Source organism: Ipomoea triloba, chromosome 9 (assembly GCF_003576645.1).
Source record: "Ipomoea triloba cultivar NCNSP0323 chromosome 9, ASM357664v1".
Taxonomy (NCBI): domain Eukaryota; kingdom Viridiplantae; phylum Streptophyta; class Magnoliopsida; order Solanales; family Convolvulaceae; genus Ipomoea; species Ipomoea triloba.
In genome coordinates, this window is record NC_044924.1 from 24,075,641 (window position 1) to 24,090,771 (window position 15,131).

The 15,131-nt window shown below is 38.2% G+C and overlaps 2 protein-coding genes across 3 annotated transcripts; one reads left to right on the forward strand and one right to left on the reverse strand.

Annotated features, from left to right (window-relative positions):
• The first annotated feature begins 7,183 nt into the window (after positions 1 to 7,183).
• On the forward strand, positions 7,184 to 11,498 carry LOC116029925 (centrin-2-like). 2 transcript variants are annotated; one of them, XM_031271976.1, is made up of 6 exons: positions 7,184 to 7,714; positions 8,264 to 8,359; positions 8,480 to 8,650; positions 8,750 to 8,810; positions 9,710 to 9,834; positions 11,022 to 11,498. In XM_031271976.1, the coding sequence occupies exons 1-6, from the start codon at positions 7,355 to 7,357 to the stop codon at positions 11,082 to 11,084; spliced, it is 876 nt and encodes a 291-aa protein (XP_031127836.1). In that variant the 5' UTR covers positions 7,184 to 7,354; the 3' UTR covers positions 11,085 to 11,498. The 2 variants fall into 2 exon arrangements, with proteins under 2 accessions (XP_031127836.1, XP_031127837.1); XM_031271977.1 differs by having other exon boundaries at positions 7,191 to 7,714; positions 8,480 to 8,638.
• A 204-nt stretch (positions 11,499 to 11,702) lies between these two features.
• Positions 11,703 to 14,727, reverse strand: LOC116029927 (vesicle-associated protein 1-2-like). The gene is made up of 8 exons (XM_031271978.1): positions 14,413 to 14,727; positions 14,184 to 14,254; positions 13,978 to 14,059; positions 13,781 to 13,896; positions 13,531 to 13,695; positions 13,384 to 13,425; positions 12,642 to 12,719; positions 11,703 to 12,051 (listed from the first exon to the last, which is right to left on the reverse strand). The coding sequence occupies exons 1-8, from the start codon at positions 14,462 to 14,464 to the stop codon at positions 11,941 to 11,943; spliced, it is 717 nt and encodes a 238-aa protein (XP_031127838.1). The 5' UTR covers positions 14,465 to 14,727; the 3' UTR covers positions 11,703 to 11,940.
• Positions 14,728 to 15,131: the final 404 nt, after the last annotated feature.

Genomic DNA, 15,131 nt, shown 5'->3' on the forward strand with positions numbered 1-15,131 from the left:
CCCCCCCCCCCCCCAACCGACAACCATGGCATCAAGCAGCAAAGGCAAACAAACTCTTGAAAATCACTATGCGTCACTCAGTTTACAGAACGACGATGAGGAGGAGGTTGACCTCCCTTTTGATGATAGGAACTCGGAGGAGGCTGAATCTTTCATTCTGGTTAGAACTTTTATCACTGAGAAGCATGTGAAGTTCAACTTCTTGAAATAAACTCTCACCACAGTTTGGAGACCAATAAAGGGGATGGTGGCCAAGGAGATATCCACCAATCTCTATATCTTCTATTTTTTCCATGAGAAAGACAGGAGAAGAGTCATGGAAAACAACCTCTGGTCATTTGAACAAAGCCTTCTAGTGTTACGTGAGCTGGAACACAATGAATCCCCATATGAAACCGACCTGACAAAGACGGAGTTCTGGGTTCAGATTCACAAACTTCCTCAAAAACTCTCTACTCCACAGATGGTTGAAACGCTAGGTACTCTATTTGGCCAGTTCATTAAGGCAGATCTGTGCAACTTTGACGGAGCTTTGAAGGCGTTTGTTAGGGTTCGTGTGCGCATAGACATCACCAAACCATTGAGAAGGAAAGTAAAGGTCAAAACACCAGGCGGAGAAGGAATGTCTCTTGACTGCAAATACGAACGTCTTCCAACCTTCTGTTATGTGTGTGGGAGGATAGGCCATGCAGAAAGCTTTTGCCCTATCCAGTTCAAATCTCCAGTTGATCATCCTAAAGCTTATGGACCGGAGCTGAGGGTGGCTGGTCGTCGCAGTCAGAGTAGTGCGAACAAATGGCTTTTTGACGACTTTCCATCTAAAAAATCCCAGACGGCCGGTGAAACTATGGATGGCCAGAACCTGGAGGAGGAGTAGTTGCGGAACCCGAGGCACGAGGTTCAAATGGGACAAACCGCACATGAACAACCCCTTTGCCCAACGGATCATGCGCAGACTAAGAAAATGCACACAAATATTGATGCAAGCATTTACTGCTCTCCTAGGAACATTAATGCGCCTGCGGCAGAGCCTAGTGAAACATAGTATGCGAGTAGTGAGAAGGAAGCAAGTAAGACAATGTTGGTAGGTCTTGTGGCATCTGGCATGCACTCCCATATGGAAGGGAGTGGGTTCGAGCCTCAGTGGAGGCAAACTGTTGACTCTTTGTGCTTTAGTAGGTTGAGAAAGTAGTTATGAACAGATACTACATTGTAACAGAGTCGATAGTACTAAAAAAGAACAATGTTGGTAGGTGGTCAGGGGCATTTAATGTAAGAAGACATAACACAAAGCAACAAGCAACCAGGCTACTCTGCAACGCTCCAAGATTTAAATCAAATGACTCTATGGGCCTCCTTTAACCAAAGCCTCCATCAGAATCTCTTTGGAGCCCACACTAACTTGGCCATTCCGCTGGATAATGATAAAAAGCGTAGAAAGAAGGAGACCATTGGGCCTGATGAAGCCCAATCAGGTGCTGTTCAAAATCGAGATGTTATTTGGTTGGGTCCAAAAAACTTGCTAGAGCCAGGATCTGCGACGCAGACCCGCCTAACCCAATGAGTCTCATATCATGGAACTGTCGTGAGCTAGGTAACCCCACGACAGTTCAAGTTCTAATGGACATTGTCCATTCAAAGAGGCCTTAAAGATGAAGATCATTAAAAATAAGTTGGGCTTTGAGGGCCTATTCACTGTTGATAGTATTGGGTTCAGTGGAGGCCTGGCCCTTCTTTAGAAACAGGGCTTGGACTTAAGTATTGTTAGCTTCTCGGTGAACTACATTAACACAAATATCCGCCTTGACAACTCTCCTCATCTTTGGCGATATTCGGGATTCTATGGCTGCCCTGATTGAAACAATAGGAGGAGTTCCTGGGAATTGCTCAAGACGCTCATAACTCAAAACACTCTCCCATAGATTGCGATGGGAGATTTCAACGATTTGCTAGACACAAGTGAGAAAAGCGGAAATATACCCCATCCAAAATGGCTTTTAAAGGGTTTCTCGGATGCTGTTCATTCAAGTGGTTTGAGAAATTTTGATTTTGGAGGCTTCCAATTCACATGGGAGAAGGGTAGAGGGACTACAAATTGGGTTCGTGAGAAATTGGACAAGATCCTAACCAACGATTCATGGCTTGATATCTTCGAGAGGCTACGGCTCATTCCTTTGAAGCTCCATGCAGCGATCATCTTCCTCTTGCAGTCTGGTCGACTCCCACAACTCATGTCAGTAGGAAGAAGCGTTTCCGATTTGAAAACAGTTGGATCACCGAGCCACAGTGTAGGAATATCATCAGTCGCAGTTGGGTCCTCTTGGAAGGTATGAATTTGACCACTAGATTTAATATTTGCAGTAGTGCTCTTTGGAAATGGGGAAAGAACCTGAATAAAAATCTTCAACCAAGAATCGAGTATTGGAAACGGAGAATGGAGTGGACCCGTGGTAGAGTGGATCCTCAAGGGATACAGGAGTTCGAATTGGCCCAAAGGAGTTGTATTAGACTTATTGAACAACACAGCACCTTTTAGAAACAAAGGGCAAAGATTTTTTGGTATAAAGATGGGGATAGCAACTCAAAGTTCTTTCACAATTCTATCAAGAAAAGGAGAAGAGATAATGAGATCCTGAGACTTAGAGATAATTCTAGGAACTGGATTGAACGTGGGGATGGTATGAATTGTCTGATTAGGGACTATTTTACCAATCTATTCAAGTCTACTGTGGGAGATCACTATCCTGTTCTTCACTGCATTGATCTGAAAATTTCAGACATTCAAAATAGAGCCCTCCTTAAAGAATTTACCAAGCAAGAGGTTAAAGAAGCAACCTTTAGCATGCATCCTGACAAGAGTCTGGGTTTTGACGGCTTAAATCCTGAATTTTCCAAACCTACTGGGATATCCTTGAGAGTATCATGGTTAATCTCTACAATAATTTTCGTAGCATCGGCAATCTACTGAGGGAACTGAGCACCACTCATATTGCTCTTATGCCCAAGAAACCAAAACCCGATTCCATGTCAAACCTTAGGTCGATCGCATTGTGCACTGTAGCCTATAAAATCCTCACCAAGGCCTTGGCAAAATGGCTGAAACCAATCCTCGATGGAGTTATTTTCAATAAACAGAGTGCTTTCGTGCCAGGCAGACTAATAACAGATAATATCATGGTGGCCTTTGAGATGCAACATTTCTTAAAGCGCAAAACTCAAGGAAAAGATGGATATGCGACTCTGAAGTTGGACATGAGCAAGGCTTACGATATAGTGGATTGGTCTTTCTTGAATGCCATTATGCTGAAACTCGGGTTTGACAGCCGTTGGGTGAAGTTAGTGATGACTTGCGTTTCTTTTACCAACCTCTTCGTTCTTAATCAGGGGCCGGAAATTGGCTCGATTACTCCGGAGAGAGGTCTTAGGCAAGGGGATCCCCTTTCCCCTTACCTTTTCTTATTAATCACGGAAGGGCTTAGTGCCATGTTATCTCGGTTTGAATTGGAAGGAAAACTTCACTACATCTCAGTGGCTAGACAGGTTCCTAGGGTCACCCACTTACTATTTGCATATGACATTAATGTGTTCTTTAAAGCTAATCAACAGGAGGCAAACAGTGTTAAGGAACTCCTTTCTCTCTATGGTTCGGCCTCTGGTCAGTATATTAATTTTGACTAATCCATTGTTTGTTTCAGCAATAATGTGGGGGTGGGTGATAGGGAATCCGTGGGGAATATCCTAGGTGTGAGGAGTGAGGGTGGTAATGGGAGGTACCTTGGGGTTGCCTATGAGGGTGGGTAGAAATAGGAGGGAGGTACTGGGGTATGTTAAAGAGAGGATTATTGCTAGAATAGAGAGTTGGAACCACAAGTTCTTATCAAGAGCGGGTAGGGCTGTGTTTCTCAAGAGTGTATCCAAGCCATCCCATCATATGCCATGGGTGTGTTCCTTTTGCCTGTTGGTTTATGCAAAGAAATTGAGATTGTCATGAACTTCTTTTGGTGGAAAGGGGGTAGGAGGGAGAATAAGGGTGTTCACTGGAAGTCCTAGGACAAATTGTGTTATCCGAAGAAGTGGGGAGGGTTAGGATTTAGAAGCCTTAGAGAGTTCAACCTGGCTATGTTGACAACGCAATCTTGGAGACTCATCAATAACCCAACTTCATTAGCAGCAAGGATCCTAAAAGCTCATTACTACCCTGAATCATCTTTTTTGGAGGCAAAGTTGGGCTCGAATCCTTCATTTATTTGGAGCAGCTTGATCCACACTCAGGAAATTATTAGGAAGCATTCTAGATGGCGTATATGTAGCGGTTCTCAAGTCAGTATCTAGAGGGATGATTGGCTCATAGATAAGGCAAATCCAAAAGTCTATTCATTCCCGTACCCAATGATGGAGGAGGAAAAGGTAGCGGATCTCATTGTGACAGGGGAAAATAGGTGGGACGAGGAGATAATCAAAATAATGTTCTCCCAACGTGATGCCGATCTGATCATGAGCATCCCCCTCACAAAGCAGTAGACGTGTGACAAGGTCATATGGGCACCGGATGATGATGGTTATTTTACTATGAAGAGTTGCTACAGGGAAATTAGAGGGGAACTCCAGGTTTCAGACTCCCACCCTTGGAACACGATGTGGCACATGAACATTCCTCCGAAGGTAAAGATCTTTCTCTGGCAGGCTTGTACAAATTGTTTGCCGACTAGGGACCTTCTACGCAAAAGAAAAGTAGATTGTGTTGCCATGTGCCCGATTTGCGAATTGGTGGAGGAATCGACTACTCATCTTCTTGTAGAATGCGACTATCCAAGACTGTCTAGAGACATTCGGGGCTACAAGTGTGTGATTCAGCCGGGACCTCTTTCCCGGAATGGGTCAACCAAAACTTTGCTAAGATGGATGAAATCAACCACTATCTGTTTGTGCTTATATGCTGGGAGATATGGAGACAGAGAAATGAGAAGACATGGAACAGTGCATCTGTTCTACATAGCTACCAACACATTAGAAAGGCAAAGTGTTTCCTTAATGAGTGGAGTGCCACTAAATTGCATGTTTCCCCAATTCATGCGCCTGCTATCCCGAATCAAAGATCGAAGAGACCGGAGGAGGGAATGCTTAAAATGAACGTTGACGCCACAATAAACAAGCATGCAGCAGCAATGGGTTTGGGCAATGTGATACGTGATGAGGAAGGGAATTTCATAGCTGCATGGTGAGCCCAATGGAGAGGCAATTTCACTCCCAGGGAAGCTGAAGCAGTGGCCATCTGTGAAGCTCTGAGCTGGCTTAAATCACAAAACATGGATAATGTTCAAGTGGAATCAAACTCTCTTCAAGTGGTTCAATGTCTAAATTCTAAAGGGGGAGTGTCTTCTTTCCATCTCATTGTTGAGGATATTAAACGCCTATTGCAAGGTTTCTGTAATGTCTTTCTTTCTTGTACCAAAAGATCAACAAACCAAGCTGCCCATGTTATCGCTAGGCAGTCTAGTTCTTCTCCTGATTACTTGAAGTGGTTTCACAACCCTCCTCTTTTCATCTGTAATGTGTTGGCTTCGGATTTAAGTTAATGAAAGTTGCTTTTGTTCTAAAAAAAAAAGAATGGTAATTTACCTTGCACGTGTTTTACCTAAATGCCAAACCAGTGTCTCATGCTCCAACTTTCCTTATGAGATTTGAAAACAAATATACACATGGTGTACCTGCAGTGATTCGTCATTGGCTAATGAGGATTGATAGCGAATTTTCAACCGTCGAACCGAAAGGCTCTATATGGTGATTGATCAAGTAGGATTTTGTTGAGGTAGAGATCACGGGACCATTTGTATTGGTCCCACAAACGGCGCTAATTTAGTTTTATTGACTATAGGGTAGTCAAACAACGAGCGAACACCACCAGTGGCGGATCCAGCATGGGGGCACCTGCCCCACTCACCCCACCCCTACCCCATATATGTCTTTGTATGTATATATGTATATATAGTACATATATTAGTATAAATACTTTAAAACAGATGCTATTAACAATGGATTCGTTAGATTAGGTCGTTAGTGCGTGTATCATTCAATTGAAGGACGCGGGTTTGAAACTTGTTGACACATGGCTTTGTTTTATTGCACTTTTTATAGCTTAATATAATATAATATATATATATATATACTAAAAATAAGTAAGAGATTAAGTTGATTAGTTGGTAGATGTGTTTGTCCTAAAATAAAGGTTAGGGGTTCAGTTCCTTATTCTTTCAACAAAACTTTTTGAATTTTTATTATATAGATAAAAAATTTATAATGTGTTTTATATTTGAATTACTTTATCAAATTAATTATGTTTCATATTTTATTATGAATATTTTTATAAAGTTTTCATATATTTTATTTTTCGCTTATATTTAACAATATTTATGATTATACGAAGTATTTCTTAAGTGTTTTAATTTATTTTTAACTATCTCTTTTTTATTAATGTTTCGCCCCCACTGGAAGAATTTTCTGGATCCGCCACTGAACACCACCGAAAATAAATAAAGTGTAAATAAATTAGGAGAAAAATAAAGAAACACAAGGATTTTTACGTGGAAACCAAAAGGTAAAAACCACAGGCCTTTTAGGGCGGTGCCAAGCCAAAATTCACTATCTTTTTATAGTCGGGTACATGTATTGTAGAGTGTCTAGGGAGGGTTTTTGATTCGATGCCTTTTCTTTATGACTAACTAGGCCTTTTGTATTAGAATGAATACAAGATTTATGGTAATTTGGGATCCACATGGTAATTCTGTATTTATGGTGAGGTAGGGTATTTAATAGGTTTGGAAAATGATTTTAGGAAATAGAAGGATAATTTAGGCGGTAAAAATTAATTTAAGTTGACCTTGATTGTCTTTCTATAATTGCGTAGTTGCCATGTAATACCTTCTTTAATCGTCGTAGTTGACTAGTCAAATTCCGAATCGAATACTGAATCCGAGTGCCGGTCTGACCGACTAATGGGTCGACTTAATTCGTATCCCATCAATTATTATTAATAAAAAATATTTTTTTAATAAAGTGATGTAAAAGTGGGATCATATTTGAAAGACGATAGAAAGTTATATAAATGAAGAGTGTAGTAAATAATTGTAAATTTAATGATATGATAGGCGTGAAGAATTGCTGCCTTGCTGGGAAGCAAGAAGCTTGCAAAGTTGCAATTGTTAAAGCACAGGTGGACTTTACAAAAGAATAGAAAATAAAAATAAAAATCAGACGTCAGAATCCCTCTACTCCGCATTCAAAACCCTTTTAAGTTTTACCTTCAGTCGCCAGGATCCAAAAATTGGAAGCCCTTGCCTTGGATAAGTCGGAGAAAATGGCGAGTCTTGTATCTTCGGACTCGGAATCAAGCTCGGACTCTGAGGAACCTGCAATAGAAACTCGGGGAAAGGGGAAAATTTCACAATACGAGAAACAAAGACTGAAGAGAATCGAAGAGAACAGAGCGAGAATGGAAGCATTGGGTCTTGGCAAAATGACAGCTTCCTTAATGGGTTCGATTTCAAAGGCTCATAAGAAAGTGGCTGACAAGAAGGGCAAGAAGAAGGTGGGTGCTCATGCTGAGGAAGATGATGAGTACAAACCCTCTGAAGGTGAAGAGGGTTTCAGTTCTTCAGCTGAAGAAGATGAAAATGATAATGGCGGTGATGGATTCTCCAAGTCTGTGTCAAACAAGGTACTTTATCATTTTTGGTATATGAATTGTCATTAATCTTGATTTTGGGTGCCTATTGCAATTGAAATGATGATTATGTATACTCTCCGTGTGTGCGATTGCTTTGAAAGAGGAAAAGTTGAAAAATATTATACACTGTTTGGTTTACAAGAAAATATTTTTCCAAATTTGGAAAACAAAACAGATTTTATCTGAGAATCTATTCTATAGAAAATGAATTTTTCAAATTTGAGAAAAATGATTTACTCCACTTGTTTTTATATTACTCTTTCCTATCTTACTGTGTAAGAGCATTTGAGTTTTTATACTAATTATTTCTAAGAATTTGTTTTTCAACAACATAACAACCTAGTCAATCTAAATAATTTATTTTCTATTGAATTTAAATTTGATTCATTCTCAATTCTTTTTCATGAATCAAATGGGAAATAGAAATGCAGAATCCCCGCCCACATTCTTAGATAGATCTTCTTTCATTTGCATGGAATGGTCTGCATCAGACATTTAGACACTTTTTCTAATTTCTATTCCCCTTGGTGTCTTATCCAGTGCAAAATTAAAAAGTCAACTCCAAAGAAGGGAGCTCCAAATAATCAGCCTGTTAGTGAATCAGATTTTATGAACGACGATGATGCTTTGATGCAGGTACATGTAGAAAGTTCCAATTGTTTCTTTTGCCATTAAGCTGTTTACTGTTTAGAGTTTTATATGGTGGCTATTATTCTGTCAAAATTGTCTTTGATATTGAACTATAAGCTTGTGCAGGCAATTGCTCTGTCACTACAAGATTCTGCCGGTTTTTTAGATGTGAGCAAAGCACCTAATAAAAGTGCTGGTGCTCATATCACAGGTGAAAATCATAGAGAGAAGAAAGTAGACTCCAGCACCCCAGAAGGCACAGGAAAGCGGAAGAGAAAACAATCGGTTTGTTTTGATGTAGATGGGTGGTTTTACTAGAAGAGAATGATTTTTGTTTCGATTTCATGAGTTTATATCTCCCCTGTCTTCTTATCAAGTTTCATTTGTTATCAACAGATCAGAAACCGGGTGCAAATGACTGAAGATGAATTCATTTTACACTTCTTTCAGTTTGATGGTAATGACTAGCACGCTTTATGCCTTTATGTGGTTTCTATTTGCAGTAAAACTATTACTAAAACTATGTTGATACAAGTACACAAGTAATAATCTTTTCTGAGCTTACCCAACGTGGTATTATTATACAAGCACTTTCAAGTCTGGTATATTTTAATTTCTGTAGCCATGTGGACTGTGTTTGAATGTTAAGAATGCTGGAATATATATAGGTTCCGAATAGTTACTGAAATGAATAATTAATCCTATGTCTGCTTCTTTTACACTTAATAATTAACCCAATGGGGTAGCTCAAGTGGCAAGTGAGCTCTCTTTGTGGACAAGTGACGATTCCCCTTGGGCCAGCTCCTGTGCCTCCCGGTGCGAACGCGGGTGAACCTGGACCGTTAAACGGACGGAGAAAGACCCGGTGGATTTACCCAAAAAAAATAAAATGAAATTAACATATGGATTGTGCTTATTTCTTCAACCATTTAACGCATAAAGATGGCTAGAGAGTGTACTCATCTTTTTCTGGTGTAACATGTTACCCACAACTCATATACATGTACCTTGATAACTATGAAGAGATATTATATAAAGTAGCCCTACATTAGCACTGCATGCATTTGCATCTAGTATACGTTTAGGATATCAGATGCACTTATTGTAATGAACAGTTTATAGAGTTCCTACACCTCTATAGTATTTATGATAGGTTTATTCATAGTGGGCACAAAATGTTGTGTGCATATTTAAAACAGAAGGTGGATAAATTATAAGTTTGTAATGTATCATTACATGTATTGGGGTCGATTAAAATTGTTTATTAAAACACTGTTCAGACAGGACATTTGCTTTTGCTTACAACAACTCAGTTGGATTTCTTGCCACTGATCAGTTGAGGTTAACACATTGCAGAGGCAGGAAAAGGGAGCATAAGTGTGAGAGATTTACGAAGAGTAGCAGCTGCACATGATTTTTTATGGTCAGATGAAGAACTAGGAGACATGATACACTGCTTTGATGTTGATGGAGATGGAAAGGTAATTACTAAAAAAATCTTTCATTTTCATTCCTTTTGATTCTCTACTTTTTATTGTGAAAATCCTGACATATGGTATGGAATGAAGTGAAAGTTGCGTACCAGTTGGTGGTATTGTTATCGACAAATCACAAAGGCAAATTATACCATGGACCATGTCACCAGGGTCTACCTTGCATTGTGGACCCTAGTCCAAAATAGCCTCTAGGTACCAATAGTTAACAATTTATGTGCTTGTAAATAAATTGAAGACATAACATGTTAATAATATGTTAACTACAGACACATAATATTTTGTGTTTGCAGTTAACATATTATGTATTTGTAGTTAACATGTTACATGCCTTCAATTTATATACAGACACATAAACTAATAACTGCAAGTATAGAATATGTCAATTGCAGACACATAATTTTTGGACCAGGGTCAACAATGCAAGATGACTCTGGTCCATGGTATAAAAATTGCCTAGACAAATGTATCAAAATTTTAGGCAAGAAAGAAATGGATCATTAATGAAAGTTGGGCGCTGAATTAATTGGAATTTGTTCAAATACCTATTAATATCAGGAGTGCTAGTTCATTTGTGGTTGAACTTGTATTTGGCTTTGTATTTGCTTTAATAATCATATTAATTGAAAAAAATGGACTTTATATCCAATTTACTGAATTTAGTCCTCGACTATAGTGTTTTTTTTTTTTTTTTTTCAATTTAGTCCTAAACGACTTTTTGTGTTTAATTAGATTCTCAACTTTGATGGTTTTACTTAATTGAGTCATCTGTTAAGATAGCTTGGTACTTTCACCTTTATTAATACCCAATTTAGTCATCTACTTTAGTAGTTTTATCCAAGTTAGTCTTCGACTATAAAGGTTTTACCCAATTTAGTCCTCGACTATAGTGGTTTTTTTCGATTTAGTCATTGATTCTAATAGTCAAGAATTCAATTGGGAAAAACCATCAAAGTCGAGGACCTAATTAAGCACAAAAACTAAATCAAGAAAAACCACTGTAATCAAAGACTAAATTGGGTATTTAACTCAAAAAAAATGGCAGTGACATTGGCTCACCTTGATTAGGGGAGGGTAAAGTTAGAGTGGTTCAAACATGATGACAGCACACGAATAGGGGAATTATTTAAGATGCCAGTTGATTGGCATTTCATGTTCCTATCTTTGTATTGCAGCTTAGCCTTGAAGAATTTCGCAAGATTGTTATTCGATGCAACATGATGATTAGTGTTGGATGATTTCATCCTTGTTGCGGTCAAGCATTTAATCAAGGAAAGCGTTGTTTGTAGTAAAAGCTTATTACTAGCATGAAGTACAACTGCTTGATTAGGCAATCATTTGACAGACATGGATTCGAGTGGAGGGCTTCTGGTCTTCAAACTCAACTCAACTACCCCTAGCTAATGTTAATGCTGTCTTGTATGCCTTGAAGTTTGATATTTTGATTGGGGAGAGTATCAGAGAACGAAAACCATTAGTTAGTGCCTTTTTGGTTACATATGTGTAAAGTGAAGACGAATACTAGCGGACATTGATGTCATGCTTGGTAGGTTGTAATGGTAATTCAATTATAGCCTAATTCCTTGTAGAGCACAAACTCTATTGTTTGGTTGGAGCTTTAGATGGAATTGCAATTCTCTCTTCTTGTAGAATTGAAATTTATATGGCTAAAAATTCGGCAGTGGAAAGAAGAAAATTGCAAAATTACCATTATTATTATTATTATTCAAGGGTAAAAAGGATATTTTAAAACAATATAATTTAAATTTCTACTTTATTCTCACCTTCTTTTTTCACGGATTTAGAATTTCTAAAACTCGCACCTCAGCCTCATCATCATCAATAGATATTGCGGATACGAGAAGTTGGATGGTGGTTTAGATTCAAATTAGTGTACCTAAAATACAAAAGCCGAATGTAAAGTTGTAACAAATTAAACCTAACCATCCAAAACAACCACGTTACGTTACTTTAAAGACAAAGCTTGCCCTTCAAAGTCAACAACACAACTAATAATCAATACAAAGCTTTTCCTGAATTAGTCACACTCTGTAAAATTTTCGAAAGAGCTGCTGGAGGAGGATTGACCCTTCATCATGTCCTCTTGAAAAGATAGCCCACAACAATGCTCACCAACCCAATAATAACTACATACATAAATGGGATGCCACCTCGATTTCTGTTTGATTCACGTCTCAAGAGCTCCTACGCATGACAACATCATGAAGAATGAGAACACAGTTCTAAATTGTTCACTACATTCTATGAGGCATGGTTTTGCATCAAATTAGATTAGAACGAACCTATTTAAAGGCATATAAATTTACATTAGTATCTTCCCACTATCATCTTTTGATGCATGCCAACACAAGTAAAGTGGTAACGGAAGGAAAAGATAAGTGATCAAGGTATTCTATATACAAGCAAAAGAAATGCCGAATTAGCCACAAGGTAATATAGCATGCAATGGCATCAAGTTGAGATCTTGTATCAATAGACTGCATTAATTATTTTCCTGTCCCCTTTTGCTTATGCACTATGAGGCAAAGAAAAACTTGAAGAACTAAAATCAGTATTCAGCATTTGTATGGTAGAATTATTCAAGTATTGTGATATATTTAACTGCCTCCTAAAGCCTTATTCATAATCTAAAACTTTGAAAGTTGAGCTTTTCCAGCAGATCAGCTGGCACAGTTACTTTTTAATTTCATTATTTCTTCTAATACTACACAGAGTATTCAAAGTAAGCGAGATAGCAGAGGACAATCATTAAAAAAAAATTAAAATATCCTTACCAATTCTTGCTGAAGCTTTTTATTTATTTGTATGGCAGAATTCTTCTCCTCTGTGAGCTTAGAAATTAACGCTTTTGCCTGAAAATGCAAACATAAAAATAATGCTCAGATTTTATTCTTAAGATAGGAAAACAACCATAAAAATTCAATTGACCAGAAAATTCATAAAAAATGCATTTATTGAAAAGGAATTAATAGCCAAGATCCAATGCTTGTGTGGAAGAACAACTAACTAGATAGGATAAATCCCAGAAGTGAAGAATTCAACATTCTCCAATTGCAGGAAAGAAAAACTAGACATACAATATTAGAGATTCATCATATTTAAACAGTCGGTGATGGTATGTTCAGACAAGCAAAATGAAAGGTACCACTGAATAAAATTTAAAAATGAGGGCATGTTCACTCAAGTGTAAAGTTTTCCAAATTTCCAGAAAATCGGAGAAAAATGGAAAATGTTTTCATGTTGAAAAAGAGAAAATTGGAATAGAAGAGTTTTCCATTTGGAAAACTCAAAACATGGAGCTGATTTCTTATTCTTTTTATTTTTTTTCTGTTTTTTTTCCAGGTTTCCTTTCCCCCTTTGGAGATTTCCCCAAATGGAGATGGAAAATAGAAGATAATGTCCCCATATAGGAGAAAGCATGCATGCATACTCATCAAATATTATACCCTGTAACAAAAGAGAGATGAAACTATGCCACTGAGCACTCTAAAGAAGGGTGTCAGAACTGAAAGTTACCTCCAATGACTTGTCTTGTGACTCAATTTGTGTTCTTGAAACCTGCAGTCATAATATACTCATCAATCAAATCCACTTTTATGTTCGGATACCCTTAACATCTGGTGAGAGGTCTCTTCCTAAGATATGACATTATTGAAAACTCACATTGCTGTGCTCCGATGAATTCATTGCTCCATTTTCTGACAGTGAAGCCCTTGGTGAGGAACCTTCCTCCGAACCCTCTCGCACTGGTGATGGAGGTTGAGGTGGTTGGACATAAACCACCTTCAACTTGCATTCATCAACCTGGTTCCCTGACTCCTTGTTGAACTAAAACCAAACAAAACATGCAAGCACTAGCACTTAAACCCACCCAATGATTAATCACAAACCAATAACTAATGCAAGAAAATACCATTTCTGGAGTTATATCCTTTGCTGCGGTTCCAGGGCTCACAACCACACTTTGAAGCAAGAACTTGTCCTTACACTGCATGTCTGTTGGAGCCTCCTTTTGTGCTTGCATTGTAACTGAACCATGTCCGATTTGACAAATTTAATAATGTTCTCAACATAGAAATTTGGAGAAGAAAGAGACAGAGAGAGAGAGACCTATAACATCACAAGTAGTGTGCGGGGTCACAACTCCAGTGTTAGGCCTTACACAGTATTTCTTCGGATTTGTTGTTTTCACCTAATTATGGAAACAAAAAGGCCAGTAATTCAATAGTTTTGATTTTACATTCCAAGGGCAAAGTTAAAATAAAAAAATTGGAAGGCGCCCATAAATGCACACGCAACACTCGGAAAAATAATACCTTGAAGGCGACATAGTTATCAGATTTGTTTGTCAAATGCATAGAACATGAGATCTGCTTCTTCAATTCGACTTTTCAAAATCACAAGAGATGAAAACAAAAACAAAAACAAAAAAATCAGAAAAAGAAACAGGAAATATGGATCTAAAACTCTGTACAAAGCAAAGGCCATAGAAGTTTCTAAAGAGTTAGCTTGAGAGAGAGAGAGAGAGAGAGAGAGAGAGGTTACATGAAAACTCAAGGTCAGTTGGTTCGATGAGCAGCAGCTCTCCGTTACTCATTTCGTCGCGATCGCTTACCTATGTGCGGTGTAAAAATTCGCCGGAGATTCTGTTCAGGGCAGTTTCAGGCAGAGAACAGCAGTTTTCCGGTGACGGAATCAAAGCGAAGAAGAGGTTTAACAGTGATAATCAGATAGATAGATCTAGACTTGGAATCTTTTGGAGTGTCCGATCTAGAGAGAGAAAGGGAGAGAGGGGCGAGGGGGTTAGGCGGTGAGGCAGTGACGCCAGGTACCAAAAGTGTGACGCTGTCGTTTTATCTCGGTGCTGTCAGTTGCGTTCAAACATACTCGCGTTTAAATGCTACTTTTTTTTTTTTTTTTTTTTTTTTTTTTTGAGAAACGTTTAAATGCTACTTACTACTGTATATGTATACTGAATGGGAGTGAATGCATTTACTGGTTTACAGAACGTAAATTCTATATTTTATGTGACACACACACACAATTTTGATATTGAAAAATTATACGGAGTAATTATTTTACCATAATTTCATTTAAAAAATTAATAGCAGATATTTTTTTCAAAAGTTTTAAAATTTATATTTTGAAAGTGATCTCCTGTGAGAAGGGATATTAATATGTGAAACAGATCGAATCTAAAGAAAATGCGTCAAACACATGCTTAACACTCAAACTCATGTATTCCCTTATCTGTCATCTACTAC